The following is a 15,990-nucleotide window of genomic DNA, read 5'->3' as shown; positions in this document are numbered from 1 at the left end:
CGCCTTCTTGCTCAGTTCCGTCAGTCATGAGTCAATTGACCAATCGCTGCGCTCGTTGTTGTGCCGTCTGTCGAGGCCTGGGTGGAGAGACTGAGAGGAACCAGTGTTTATTTGTTAATGTTATATTTACAATCAAGTTTCGTCCATATTTGATTAGCCGAGCATTTATGGCACCATCATCGCCGTGTGCACAAAGGGTGAGTCATGAATTACACGGAGTGGACGTTGATTGTATGAAGTTGGTGTTTTGGGAGGGTCAGGATCAGTATGTTTGTTATTTGTTTGACACAATGGATGTACAATGTACATACTCACTGATACAGTAATAAGTTTGGTGCGTCTGCTCGAGCCGGACGAACAAGTTCATAGGATTGGGTTTTGATGGATTTTTATAATGGATTCAACTTTATTTAAATTTGGGATTCCAGACGAGAAAGGTATGGATTTAATAATTGTTTAACATGTTATATATATAATGTCTTGTTCATTCAGTGATACGTACAGTACAGGTACATATACATTGTCTGTCGATCCTTCGATGTTCATAATGTCTTTGTGCAGATACACCGGACATTATATTGTCATTCGACTCATTCCGTAAATCTACCAGTGCACATATTGTCTTTATTCATTCTGTCGGTCCGCCGGTGTGCACGTGCTGGGCAGTCGAATGGCAGGAGTGTGCACATTGTTTTTGGTTATTCTGTAGATCCACCAGCTCAGTTGTACACATTGTCTGCACTCATTTTCACCATGAATACATTATGTCTACCAACTCTCACCAATGATTCTGGAAAACCCTAAACTTGAATCGATGTTTTCACGACTTTTTGTAAAGTTTCGTGGTTGTATTTCTTGGCATGATGAAATTTGTCATCACCTTTGCTTAACTGCATCCTTTAAAATTATAAATACTCATACCAGGTATACAGTCGTGGCCAAAAATATTGGCACCCTTGCACTTTTTTCAAATAATTCACCATTTATTCCAGAAAATTGTTGAAATTAAAAAATCTTTCAGTCTCCACATATGTATTTATTTGGTTTGCAGTGGAACAAAACAACAAAGCTGAAAAAATACTAAATCTTAGCTTATTCCACACATAAGTCCTAAAAATGGCCCAGACAATATTATTGGCACCTTTTAGAACTTGTTAGAAATAATTAGATTTCAAGCTGGTGATTCTCCTTTACTTTGGAATTGAACTCACCAATGGTGAGTTGCAGGTGCCTGCAAAATAAAAATCACCTGTTCAACCAGTTTGATTAGAGAAAATGAGTTATTCTTCTGTTTTGTGTCAATGTGTGTACCGCAATGAGCATGGAGAAAAGAAAGAAAACAAGAGAATTGTCTGAGGAGGTCAGACACAAGGTTGTAGCCAAGCATGGACAATCTCAAGGCTACAAGTCCATCTTCAGAACCTTTATGTTCCTGTGTCCACCGTACGCAATGTTATCAGGAAGTTTAAGGCCCCTGGCAGTATAGCCAACCTCCCTGGACGTGGCCGCAAGAGAAAACTTGATCGAAGATTGCAGCGAAGGATTGTTTGAATGGTGGAGAAAGCACCTCGATCAACTGCCAAACAGATTCAAGCTGACCTTTCGAGACACGAGGATCTACAGTTTCAACTTGCACTATCCGTCGCCAACTCAATGAAAGGGGGTTCTATGCTAGGAGACTGAGGAGGACCCCACTGCTGACAGAGAGATATAAGAAAGCCCGACTGGAGTTTGCCAAAATCCTTCTGGGAGAATGTCCTGTGGGCAAATGAGACCAAATTGGAGCTTTTTGGTAAAGCACATCATCTCTATGTTTACAGAAAACAAAATGAAGCCTTCAAAGAAAAGAACACCTTCCCTACAGTCAAACATAGAGGAGGTTCAGTGATGTTTTGGGGTTGCTGTGCTGCCTCTGGCACTGGGTGCCTTGAATGTGTGCATGACATCGTGAAATCAGGAGATTACCAAGGCATTTTGGAGCGCAATGTTCAACCCAGTGTCAGAAAGCTGGGTCTCTGTCGAAGGTCATGGGTCTTGCAGCAGGACAATGACTGCAACACACCTCAAAAAGCACCCAGGAATGGTTCAAGACAAAACGCTGGACTGTTCTGAAGTGGCCAGTAATGAGTCCAGATCTAAATCCCATTGAACACCTGTGGGGAGATCTGAAAACAGCAGTTGGGAGAAGGCACCCATCAAATCTGGGAGAACTGGAGCAGTTTGCACAAGAGGAGTGGGCCAAACTTCCAGTAGAGTGGTGTAGGAAGCTCATTCATGGCTATAGGAAGTGCTTGACTACAGTTATTTTGTCCAAAGGCTGTGTGTGCTTCCAAATATTAAGTCGAGGGTGTCAATAATGCTCTGAAAAAAAAAAAAAAAAAAGGTTCTGTAATATTAACAGTGAAATAAAGAATTGTGGAGACAAAATACTTTTTTCAATTTTCACTTATTTTCATAGAAAATTGTGAGTTATTTGAAAAAAGTGGAAGGGTGCCAATATTTTTGGGCACGACTGTATATTGTGTCCTCCTTGGAGATATTATACCTTGAACCCCAACCTACGTAACCCGATATAGAGTCCACCTGACGGTCCCCTTCCGTACTTTACACATATTGCCTCCTGTTAACCTCTCCATTTTATCATCTCAAAATTACTTTCTTTGTTTTGTCTTGTACTTCAAATTGTTTGTTTGGAGCTGACATTAATGAAGGTAACACCTGTACGTGTCAAGCATGAAATTCCCAAGTTATCCAAATACAAGAAACTAGTAAAAAGTGGAAAAATAAAAATGTCACTCATCACTTCGATGAGTACGCTGTTCTCATTTGTTGATTGTACACCCAAGTTGAGTTTGTCATAGAATTGAGCGAACTTCTCCAATTGTTGTTGAATGTCATATTCTCAACACTTTCATACCAAATATCATCAATAAATTGGAAATTGCCGAATTTGTTACTATTTCAAATCTATTTTCTTTGTTATATTCTCTACCCACACTCGTATCTACACAGCTTCCAAATACATGCCACGATGTCCTTGCAAGCCGTTGCACTCTACGATTTTGTTGCCGAGTCAGAATCGGAGCTCCAGCTTGTTGCCGGAGAAGTGCTTTCCCTGCGGTCTGCGCAAGATGTCGATGGCTGGCTTCACGGCTCGAACGCTCAAGGAATGGACGGCTTATTTCCGGCTGCCTATGTCCAAGTCCAACCTGCGGCAAAGTCAAGCAGGAAGCCTCCGTCTCTGAATGTCATTGGCACGATGGGAGGATCTTTCAATTATTCTCAATCAACCAGTCCTAGGTGAGGTTTTGTCCTTTTTTTGTGTGTGTGTTTGATAGTTTGGTTATTGGTATACCAGAGGCTGGTGTACTAATAACCAACCAATATTGGTACCAATCTGTATTAGTATAACAGGATGGCCTAGAGCTACGCACGCTCACCTCTAAGCTGTCTAGCCTGGGTTTGAATCTCGACCCAGCTATAAACTGTCATCCTGGTGTTTCACAATTGGGGTGATTCATCAATGTATGTACTGTCTCTCGGACAGACATTAAACCGGGCATCCTGTCTGCCGGCATTAGTTGATGGATGTAAAGATCCCACGGTGTCCTTCGCAAAGAGTAGGCGAGCTATTGCCAGCACCGTGGCCAAGCACTATGCTAACCCTAACGGAGTATGGTACATTTGAATCAGAATATTGGTGTACCACCATCCGACAGGATAGAGAGGAAGTGCACCTACCTTTGAGCTGTACGTAGTCGAGGTTTGATCAATTGTCCCGACTATAAACTGTCAGATGAGTGATTCACAGGCAGGTGTTCCCTCACTAAGTGTGCCGTCCTTTGGATGGATGTTGTCGGCTGTTCTGTATGCTAGCATTAGATGGTGGACATTAAAGATCCCCCGAAGTCTCACAAAAGAGGTGGCCAGTTATTGCCTGGACACTGAACAAATCCCAAATTGCTTCCCTAACCTACAGGAGGTACTGCATCGTCCGCAATGTGCTTCCAGCAACGATGCAAGCCAGTGGAAAAGCCACGTGCCACGCACAAACGGATATGGCTCCTCACCCAGTATTGCATTCCATAGTGCCAAACTGTCGATCACAATAAGGCTTTCTTGTACGTGAATGATGACGCCATCTTAGTTGAGGGGATACTTGTCAAGTTGAGTGCAAAGCATTGAGAATCGAAATTGTATTCTCGGTTCAAATTTATGACCACCACCCCTGCCCCCCTTTATCCCCCATTACTTGACTGGCTTTCCACCTTCCTGTTTTTCTCCTGTCCTGTTAGCTTTCCATACAGGATGCCATGCACGCTGCCAGTCATCTGCTCGCCTAACGATGCCAAAGTCCTGTTATCGATGTTAAGATTTTCCTGTTTGTAAAATGTTTTTGAATGACTGTTGATACATTTCTGTACATTTGCATCGTTTACAATTACAGAATGTTCCAACGTGTAATACTGATATTGTTTTATTTGATGTGATATGTCAGCTGTTTTTCTCTTCTTCTTCTTGTTTAACACACCCTCATCCATGGGGCATTCCACGGATGTCATGTGAATGGGGGCGATTATAGTATCAAACTAGAACGGCACTCGGTAGAGCGTATACCTCCGCCAGGCTGAACCGTGTACGTTTTGTATCCCACTGATGGGTCGGATCTGCATCCGTTATTTCATCAAAAGGAGCTCGTCCTTGTCACACACCCACCTAACTCATCCATCAACTTTCATCCGAATCTGTCCGTAACTTTTTGAGACATCGTCCTATATATAATTTTTGGCCCCATCTCTCAATCGTGAAGAATCGCTTAAAAATTTAAAAATAACCTCTCGTTTCCAGATCCAGATCTTCACCAAAAATCGAATCAATTCTTTCTTGTCACACACCCAACCTGTCTGCCAAGTTTTGTCCGAATCTGTCCACAACATTTTGAGATATCATGCTCACAGATAGACAGGGGTGAAAACATAACCACCATCCATTTTCGGTGGTGGAGGTAATTATGTGTATTCTGGCCTGCTTCATGCTTGGTGTTTTCTTTCTCATTATTACTCATTAGCTCACCTGGAACGAAGTCAGGAGAGCTTATGCGATGGCGCGTCGTCCGTCCGTCAGTCCGTCCGTAAACATTTGCAACTTCTTCTCCGAAACCACTGAAGGGATTGTGACCAAACTTGGCACAAATAATATTTGTTGTGTTGTGACTAAAGTTTGTTCACGACATTAAAAAAATCAAGGTCTAAGGGGGTTTACCGGGGTCAAAGTGGATCCAGGTTTGACCCCCCAAAATAGGTGTTGCTTTCTTCTCAGAAATTACACACGCAATTTCGATGAAACGACCACAACCTTCATCCCCCGTGATGTACCAACGTTTGTTCAAGGCATTACAAAAATTGGGGTCTGAGTTGGTATACGGAGTGGAGGGGGTGGGGGTCTGGGGGGGAGGGAGGAGGCGGGGCCCAAAATAGGTATTTTTTTTTGTTTAATTAAAGTCTTATGATTATGTTAGTATGATTCTACATGCTGCCCTGTCTTCGAGTAAACATTTAAATTGGTTTAAAATACCTTTAGTCAGTGCAGTATACTGTTTATTCTACCAGGTGAGTGCCAGGGGTATTTCCCCCATGTTTTTTTGGATGCAATGTATTTTTGTTTTATCTTGGGCCTTTCTTTGTTGCTCTATGCTAAATGCAGTGTTAAACCTTTATGGTGCAGCAAGTTGACAGAGAGGCAAAGAGGAACAAGCAAACGACAAATTCACAAATGCATTGGAGTACAAGAAGTTGACTATATCTGTAGCGGTTATAGGAGAAACAAGAATAACCGCACTGTGGTCACAACCTGACACAAAATACAGACTTGGCATTTAATATGGAATATTTTTTTTGTGGGGGTTAACTTACTTTTCAAGATGTCTTCGAACCAAAAGTTCATTGGAATTATGTTGAAATTATTCTAGATTTTGTTAATGTGACCTTTAAAAGAAAAAAAAACCACATTTGACATTTCGAAGCAAATAAATTGATCTTTGAAAATGATGTAAACTGATATCGAACTCGATTCACGGACAGTACTGTGTTAAACTTCTGTACGTTTTCCAGAAGTATCTCTGTATTTTGCACATTAGCCAAAAATTTTTTCAACAAAAGCTAAATATGACTGGGATTACGGACAGTAAAATTACAGTTCAGTACTTTGTGTAACCCCCACGAGCATTCAGGAGAGCACGTACACGTCGAGGCATGCTGTTCACGAGATTTGCCAAGGTCTGGACAGGAATCGCTTGCCATGCAGTGACAATAGCCTGCTGCAATTCACGCACAGAGGCAGGCTGCTGGTCCAAGTTGTCGATTTGACGCGTTAATTCTGCCCACAAGTTCTCTATCGGATTCATATCCGGGGACATGGCAGGCCACTCCATATGCTCTACACCACGGTCAGCAAGAAAGTGTTGGATCATGCGAGCACGATGCGGCCGTGCATTGTCATCTTGGAAGATAAAGTTTCCTCGAAAGGCTGCACGAGCAAATGGAAGCAATGTTTCTTCCAGAATGGCCCTGTACTTGAACTGGTTCAGGTTTCCATTCAGAACAACCAGGTCAGTTTTGCCCCCTGCATGAAAAGCAGCCCAACCGGTCACCCCACCACCTCCAGCTTGGACCCTTGGCACTATTCAATCTTTGTTGTAGGCTTCATGCACTTGTCTGCGCACTCGGACGCGGCCATCTTGACGATAGACCAGAAATCTAGACTCGTCGCTGAAGATCACGTGATTCCAGTGTCCTGGCTGCCAGTGTCCTGGCTGCTCTCTGGCCCACTGCAATCGGCGCTGGTGGTGTTGTCTGGCCAGGCGTGGCTTTCTCAGGGGACACCTGGCACGATAGCCTGCTTGAACCAGTCGTTGGTTGACTAGCCTTCTGGATACAGGCACATTTGTCAGTTGCTGCCACTCAGCCCTAAGCCGATTAGCTGACTTGGTTGAGCCATTGCGGACTAACTGGTGCAGCTGGCGATCATCCCTCCTTGTGGTTCTGCGGGGACGTCCTGGCCTCGGTATTGGAGTAGGGACACCCCTCTGAGCATTTCGTTTCAGGATCTTTGACACCTGACCTTGAGTGATGCCATACTGCCGAGCAATAGCACGCTGTTTCATGCCGTAATTTCGTAAAGCCACCACTCCATGACAAACAGCATTGTCGAGTTGACCGACCATCTCCAGAGGAAGCGGCAATAACTTTTGGAGACGTGCAGCAGTTGTTTTCCACTAATACAGAACGCAACAACCCTTGTATACCTGACTGTGAAGCCAATCATCAAATGCACCTGTCCATACATTTTGCCACGCCACCTGTGATATAATCCTGTTGTTGACTTCTTGCTGCGACAGACAATCAGTGACATGGTTCTTTTAACAAATAAATCACCAAAGTGTAAAAGAAACTCACCAGATTGATATACTGAGTTAAGAAAGTAAACCCAAGTCAAGAAAAAATATATATTCCATATTAAATGCCAAGTCTGTACATATTTTTCGCCGCCTATGTCCACTTAACTCCCTCCTTGCTGGTGAAGGTATTATACAATAATTAATCTCCAAGGGTCTTCATGGTTTGGTTCATTATCAGTTACGAATCTGACGGACAGCTGGTTCTGGTTTCACACCGCCGAAGATATTGCATAACACTTGAAGAGACCCCTCCCTCCTTACAATCAACACTTGACCCAAACAAAGCCAATGGAAATCTGACGCAACAAACCCAGGCAGTGTATAATCGGCAGAGGCCTAAAGGCCTGATGTCTTCGGCCCACCAGCAGCAAACCAAGATGGCAGCCATATTATTTTGGCTGGGTGACATGGTTTGTCGAGTTGTGACCAATGTGGGTGGGGTCTGGCAGCTGTCCGACCAATGGGTGCACATTTCTAAAATCGACCCCTAACAACAACAACAACCACAACAACAACAACAACCACGTGGAGCTCTTGTAGGCCTATGGCACATTGCAGGTAACCATGAAGTATCAATTGGCAGCAGTCTTAAAGGCTGAAGGGGAAACGCAAGACGAGAGACACTAAGAATTTTCTCTCCTTCCAGTTCATCAAAGCTAAGTTACCACACCAGATCCGCCATGTTTGTTATATTTCCGTCCTTGTATTGCTGTTTGTGTTTTCATCCAATTCTCCATGTTAATCCATACCTTGTTGTGGTGTATTATCAGGCTGTATCCCTGTGGTTGTCTAGCCGACTTGCCCAGGCCTCAGTTAGTCAGCGTGCAAAATCTGTCTCTGCTCTGACAACGCATGTTTCGTTCCACTTCCTTTCTCCCAAGTATTGTCCTTTCAGCTTCCTCAACTTTATCCTATTCTCCTTCCACGCTTCAAAAAAAAAAAAAAAAAAAAAAATCACAACCTTGTTCTGCCTGCACTTTCCTTTTTTTCATTCTTTATCCCTTCCTTTTCTCAATATCTCCAAACTGCATCTTGATTGAAACCCTTCTTCCTTTAAAAGCTTTTAATAGTATTTTAAAATGCTTCACTTTATTTCTCCATCACGAAGACTCCACATGTTCTTCTTCATCATGATCGATTCCTCTTCTTCATAGTCTTCACAAAGCTTATTTACCAAATTGTCTCACTCCTAAACACTTGGTCCATCAACCCTCCACCCGTACCTACAGCACCACTTTCCTCCATGCCTTCAACAACCATTCATGCCACCCCTCCCATAATGTCTGCTCACGACAATCAATTCCCCTTCACTTTTTTTTTTTTTTTTTTTGTATACTGAATCGAGGCTCGTGAAAGAGCTAACATTTATTTCACAAACAAATCAACCAGACAAACAAAATATATAAAAAGAGGGAGCGGAAGACAAGATGGGGAGAGAAGGGGAAGCACACAACCATAACATTTGAGAGCAGGGAGAAGTGTGGGAGGGAGAGGGCTTGGGGGGAGGAGGCGTGGGAAGGGGGTGGGGGGGAGAGGTATAAAACACAAGGAGACCAAGGACTTCCAGGACAGAAGTTGGTATTTCAAAAAAGTGAAGGATTTGGGGTGAAATTAGCGGGGGTAGAAAAGATCAAGGTTTTGGATGGGGGAAGATAAGAGATGGTGGTGAACAGCTGTTTTAAAGACCTGGAGGGTGGAGTGGGATTGAAGAGAGTGAGGGAGTTTGTTCCAGAGGTGGGAGAAAAGAGGAATGAAGGAGTGAAGGTGAGCAGAAAGTCTTGATTTTGGCAGTTTAACCATAAGAGGGTTGCAGGCAGATCTTGTGCGACCTGTAGGAATATTTGGGGGACAGAGCCCAGAGAGAGCTGGGGGGGGGGGGGGGCAAGGCCAGAGAGGAGTCGGTAGAAGACGGAAAGACCACCAACCTGCCTGCGGTGAGTGAGTGAAAGGCCCTTGGAGTTAGCTTCATCGCGGGAGATTCCAATGATTCTGAACGCTTTGGTTTCAACAGCGTGAAGACGTCAATGGAACACTTCCATTGACGGTGGCAAACTCCTCCATGTCCAATACCTTCTTCCACATCTCCTACATGCCCGCGTCTTTCAACCCCCACACCTTCTCTGTATCCCCCTCCTCAGCATCCCATCACAATGCCTCCCCATCTCCCATATTTCCCTTCATCCTGTCCCCTTCCACCCCCATCCCTCCATACCCCTCTCCTCACTCCTTTCCACATTCCAGCACCCTGCCAACAGTGCTTCCTCCTTTGTCCCCAACTGTGTGGACCTCAGACATCCAGGGCCTCTGCTCCAACCTGATAGATCTCTCGATCCAGGACATGACTGATAAACTAGACATCATCTGTTTAACAGAATCCTTCCTCGCACGAGATGCCCCTGCCTCTTGTGTCTCTCCTTGGCTATTGTCTCCTCCGGTTCAATAGGCCTAAACCCTGTGCTAGCAGAGTTGCACTTTACATCAAGAACTCCATTTCTCACTGTCTGCTTACTGCAATTACACCTCCCAACCCCCAGGAGTACCTTTTGCTGTGAAATTGTCAAACAGCGAAATTGTCCAGTAATGGGGGATCCTTGCCCATCTTCACATGGGCAAGAAACAGCAAGGAGTTTTGAAAGAGAAATGTGTCGAATACTGATCACGTGAACCGGGAATTAATTGATTCTGCACTTACTACTGTGCTCAAAAAGTATCCGACCTTTATTTTTCGTGCGTAAAAAAGAAGAAGCTAGGCGTTGATTGGTGCACGTATGTAGGCGATCCTAATGCGCACGCGTTAATTTTTTCCCACCTGCAGAAGCTGTCATTCGACGGCAGACCGCCGATGAGTGAGGACATGTAAGTGAGCGCCGTCGGATTTTCGTTTTTGACAAAATGACGGAAAAACTTGAACAACGCTACTGCATCAAATTTTGTGTAAAGCTTGGCGATTCCCAAGTGGAAATAATCCGCAAGATTCAACACCGTTCATTCCATTATGAAGGAGGATTTGGGCTTCAGGAGAATCTCAGCGAAGTTCGTACCAAAGCTGCTAACGATTGAGCAGAAGCAACTCCGTTTGGAGATCGCACAGGACATGCTGGAGACTGTGAACAGCGATCCCAGCTTCCTCAACACAGTGATCACTGGCGATGAGTCCTGGGTTTATGGGTACGACCCAGAAACCAAGTTGCAGTCATCACAATGGAAGAATCCAACATCCCCGAGGCAAAAAAAAGCAAGGCAGGTCCGCAGCAATGTCAGTCATGCTGACCGTCTTCTTCGACTCCAGAGAAGACATCATGCGGAATGCGACGGACCGGCTGCGCGCCATCCCAAAAGAGGCGTTCCAGCGCTGCTTCCGACAGTGGCAGAACCGTTGGGAGAAGTGTGTGGCAGCCCAAGGGGACTACTTTGAACGAGATTATTATAAAAAAATTTTTATCTGGTTGCGAGTATCTTTTATGAACAAAGGTCGGATACCTTTTGAACACACTACGTAGTTTCTTGCTGTTATTAGTGGTGTGATTAATCTTTCATAACGAAAGCAATATGTATGTGACTTTGTCGTTGTTACAATCTTAACAAAACCCCTTTGAGCTGAAAAATGCCATTCTGGTAGAGACAACTTTTGGAAAAATGATCCAGAATCGAGGAAGAAACCTTCTCGCAATGCCGAGTCCGGTATAAAGGATCTAAACGAAGCCAGGCGGCCGGTAGACGGACGATGTGACAACCCATAGTGTTAATAGTCTGCGGTTTAATACGTGATTGCATTTGGCTGTGAGACATGCAACTGACCTGACTACGTCAACCGTTATGAATCTTTTAAGGCATTCCAATTTGAAACGAGATATTTGTTCAGAAATAAAGCATCGGCACATCTTGGAAAGGGTTCAAATATTATAGGTTTGGAATATTTTATGCCCACCACTCTCATTGCATGGTATTGTGCAAATATCCCATAGTTAATAATTATCTCGTCTTGCATCGCAAGTTTATTTGTGAAGAACAAGGTCGTGAGAAAGTAACCATTTACGAGCAATGGCCTTAACAGTCCCTGGTGATAGTGCAGTAATGAATGTAGAAGCTTCTTTCCTGAAATGTGCGATGCGATGGGACTCCGCAAGTTCATTTTTGAAATTTGAATTGAGATGTTAAAGTCAAGTTTTTGTTACATCCGCCTCCGAAGGTGGCGCTTATGTTTTCACCCGTTTGTCTTGTATGTTTGTCTGTCTGTGAGCAGCATATCTCAAAGTTATGGACCGATTCAGACAAAACTTGGACAGGTTGGGTGTGTGACAAGGCCCAATTGGTTCGATTTTGGTGAAGATCCGTATCTGGATACTAGGATTTTGAAGTCATTCTTCACCATTGAGAGATAGGACCAAAACTATGTATAACACGACATCTCAAAGTTGTGGATGAATTATGACCAAACTAGGTGGATGTGTTGGTTAGGTAACCACAAATTGGTTAGGTGCCGTTCTAGTGACCTTATTTTACTACCTCATCCGGATGTTGTATTGTCATAACTGGAAGGGCACTTGGTAGAGCACATACCTCTTTCAGGCTGAATAGTTTACACTTTGTATCCCACTGCTAGGCTAGATCTGCATCCGGACCTCCACCAAAATCGAATTGGCTTGTTCTTGTCAACTACCCATCTCGCCCACCAAATTTGACCTTAAAAATAATTGGTTGAATTAAATGACCTAATATGAAATCCTCTTCAAAGTCAAATCGCATGAAAATTTAGGATTTTAGAAATTTGACCTAAGTTGCTGACCTTTTGACCTCAATTTTCTTTATTATTACTGGAAGTTGCTTTTGCTGACTTTTTCATGGCAACTTCGTTATGACCAACTTTACCGTTTTGTGAAGTTTTCTGAATATCGGTTTTAAATTGTGACCAAAGTGTGATTGACGTACAGACCGCCAAACAAACAGACAATCGCAGACCAGATCGACCAATATACTTGGGAATCTTCGATTTCGCAAGTAACAAACAGGCGCTGTGTTGTATGTAGAGGGGTATTATGTGAAAGCCTTTGGTTATTCCTGTGTATTGACGACAAAAGAACATCAAATGACCAGCAATGATGGTGGCGTGCAGAAGCAGATGAGTTGAACCAAAATGCTACAAAAATACCCTGACCTATAGCTCATTTCCATGTGGATGAATACCTCTGTAAAAGCAGCTCCATTTTTTTTTCCCCCATTTTTTTTTTGCAGCTCCCCTACCCCACCTCTTGGCGTTACGAACCCTTCCAGCGGTTATGCCAATGTTCCTGGCACGTGTCAACCCACTGACTCTGCGCCGGGCCCTTGTGATGACGAAGATGATGATTGGGATGACGACTGGGATGAGGATGATGATGACGACGATGACTACGATGATGGAGCGACCGGGCCTATTGAGGCATTGAAACATCGTGCATTTTCCTCGGGTTCGACCGCTGGGCAGACGCCTTCGGCCACGTCCGTTTCCCCTTCAGCTACAACGCAACGCCGGCAGTCTAGCTCTGTCGGTCGCACATTTAACCGCTTTTCGACCTTTGTGCGGTCAGGCGGTGAGGCGTTCGTCCTTGGGACAACTGCCATTCAAGTGAGCGACAAAGATCGCATTGAGGTGATGTCTGGGCCAGTAGGTCCGGAATGGAAGCACAATCCTCAGGTAACTGAAGTGCTGATGCCTTTTCCTCTTGTATGGGCAAATCAACCTGAGAGCCATGTCGATGTCATTACTTTTGTCTCACGACGACTTTTTGTTTGTTTTTCAAATAAAATAAAAATACGTTTTCTTTAAATCGTATGCAGAGGAAAACTGAACACTCACGGTAACTGAAATATTTCATTTTGGTGATATAAAATAGTTTTCCCATCACTATAATGCTTATATGTGTTGCTAACAAAGTCGTCGTTTAAGCATTTCTTTCAGTATCCCCACCCTTCTTTCTTGCATGTTTTTCATGTACAATTGAAGCCTTTTTCCTGTACTATTGAAGAACCAACGAAACAAACCAAGTTTAAAGGAATGAAAAGCTATATTGCTTACAAGGTCACAGCTTCAAATCAGCCACACCTGCAGGTCAGCTGAAAGTGTGCGTGTGCGTGCGTGCATTAGTTCATGCTTTTGTTGGATAATGTGCTGTTTACTTGAGGTAACACTCATTTATATTGTATACCTGCTAGTTATTGTGTTGCAGTCAAGGGATCTAACAACTTACGAGTCAACGGGTCTTTTATTCGTGATCAAATTTGCCATTCCTTATTTGTCACGTGACATCCGAGCAACAAGGATATTCTATTATGTCCGACAAGTAAAGGAGTGCAAGTATTATTGAAGCTGTAAACAAAGCAAAGCAATGTGCGTGGGGCGCCTGCATTGCAAAGGGAAAAATATAAAGACTGCAAAGAAAATTGATCTCATTTCCCTACCCCTCCCCCTCCCCACCTCCCTCCACCTCTCCCCAAGTTAAAAACTCAGCTCTGTTTGCACTGGTTTTAAGCATGTGGAGGACCTTAAACTCGCCTCTTTCCAGCCACCACAGCATGATTCCCTCAACTCGCATTGAGTCATGGGTGGGAGGGGCGAGGGGTTGGGGGTTCGGTTTACGTGGCACACTTGCCAGGTTTGGGTTGGTGAGTGAGCAGCCACGAGAATCAAACCTCCATGAGTTAGAGAAAGAAATGAGTCGTTAACCACTCGACCAAATGGACAGTTGTGGAAGACCACACTCCCAAATTCCATAAGAATTACTTTATTTGTTTTACTGTTACGAATTGGTCAAAGATTGTTCTACAAGAGTGCTCCATGATGCATTTTGTTGTGTTCATAGTCGAGGCTCTTGGAAGAGCTCATACACTGAACGGATCAGCATGGAGCAGCCGAAAACAGGACGCAAATCACACATGCATGAGGTTGACAAGGTGGATACAGAGGTCATTTATGAAGATCAGGAAAAGGACTGGGCCCGGAACACTGCCTTGTGGCACTCCAGCCTTGACAGGGAGAGGAGATGAAAGGATGCCATTGAGAGCCACACGTTGCCTACAAGAGTAGAGGAAGTCAGTAAGCCAAGTGTGGAGCTTGCCTTGGATGCCATTGGTAGACGGTTTGGCGAGAAAGGCGGGATTCCAGACTGTATCAAAAGCATGAGACATGTCAATAGAGACAGCTCTGATCTCATGTCTAACATCGAGGGCCTCCATTCATTGTTGGGAGAGTGGAAGCAGCATGTCCAAGGTGGTGTGACCAGGTTTGAATCAGTTCATGATCTGAGATGAGGTTGGTGGAGAAAAGGAAGGATTTCATATAACTGCGATGATGGATCCCATGACAATGCTGATGATTGGAAGAACAGTGCTTTCAGAAAGTATTCACTCCCCCCCTTGACGTCTTCACATTTTGTTGTTACAGCCTGAATTTAAAATGGATTGAATTGAGATTTTTTTTGTCACTGATCCACACATCATTTTTGTGCTATAATGTCAAAGTGGATTATTCTTTTTATTTTTTTTTAGAACTTTTCACAAAATAATTCAAAATGAAAAGCTGAAATGTCTTGAGTCAATAAGTATTCAACACCTTTGCTATGACACTCCAAATTGAACCCAGGTGCATCCAATTTCCTTTGATCATCCTTGAGATGTCTCTACAACTTAATTGGAGTCCACGTGTGGCCAATTCAATTGATTGGACATGATTTAGAAACGAACACACCTTTCTATACAAGTTCCCACAGTTGACAGCACATTTCAGAGCTAAAACTCTACCATTAGGTCCAAGGAACTGTCCATAGAACTCCTAGATAGAATTGTGAGGAGGTATAGATCTGGGGAAGGATATAAAACAAGTTGGAGAGGGTTGGAGTTCCCAAGAGCACAATGAGCTCCATCATTAGGAAATGGAAAGAATATGCAACTACCCAGACTCGTCCTAGAGCCGGCCGTCCGACCAAACTAAGCAAACGGGCAAGAAGGACCTTGGTCAAGGAAGTGACCAAGAACCCAATGACCACTGACAGAACTACAGAGTTCCTTGGCTGATATGTGAGAACCTGCCGGAAGAACAACAGTCTCTGCAACACTTAACAAATCTAGGCTTTATGGAAGAGTAGCTACACGGAAGCCACTCCTGAGAAAAAAGCACATGACAGCATGTTTGGAGTTTGCAAAAAGTCACGTGAAAGACTGGGAGCATGAGGCAAAAAAGTCTATGGTCTGGTGAGACGAAAATTGGACTCTTTGGCCTGAATGCAAAGCGTTACATCTGACGGAAATCCGAGCATGGCTCAACCAAGACCATGATGCATGACCCAAATTAAACCATCCCTATCTGAAGCATGGTGGTGGCAGCATTATGTTATGGGGATGCTTTTCAGCTGCAGGATCTGGAAGACTTGTAAGGATAGAGGGAACAATGAATGAAGCCAAATACAGGCAAATCTTTGAGGAGAACCTGCCTCAGAGTGAAAAAGAACTTAGACTGCGGTGAAAATTTACATTCCAATAGGATAATTACCCAAACATGC

At 43.8% G+C, this 15,990-nt stretch overlaps 2 protein-coding genes across 2 annotated transcripts in view; both read left to right on the top strand.

Moving 5' to 3' along the window:
* The window catches only part of LOC144891290 (uncharacterized), a 981,422-nt gene that overhangs the window by 191,941 nt on the left and 773,491 nt on the right, over window positions 1–15,990 (top strand). The window lies entirely within an intron of this gene.
* LOC137434365 (sorting nexin-33) overlaps window positions 55–15,990 on the top strand; it is a 31,181-nt gene continuing 15,245 nt past the window's right edge. The window contains exons 1-4 of the mRNA XM_068127282.2: window positions 55–197; window positions 3,013–3,300; window positions 12,689–13,130; window positions 13,440–13,544. Of these exons, the coding sequence (XP_067983383.2) occupies window positions 3,032–3,300; window positions 12,689–13,130; window positions 13,440–13,544 (816 nt within the window). The 5' untranslated portion in view covers window positions 55–197; window positions 3,013–3,031. The remainder of the gene's footprint in view (window positions 198–3,012; window positions 3,301–12,688; window positions 13,131–13,439; window positions 13,545–15,990) is intronic.

Source organism: Myxine glutinosa, chromosome 1 (assembly GCF_964187855.1).
Source record: "Myxine glutinosa chromosome 1, kmMyxGlut1.1, whole genome shotgun sequence".
Classification (NCBI taxonomy): domain Eukaryota; kingdom Metazoa; phylum Chordata; class Myxini; order Myxiniformes; family Myxinidae; genus Myxine; species Myxine glutinosa.
Note: the sequence above shows the minus strand (reverse complement) of the source record. Positions and strands in the feature narration are given on the sequence as shown.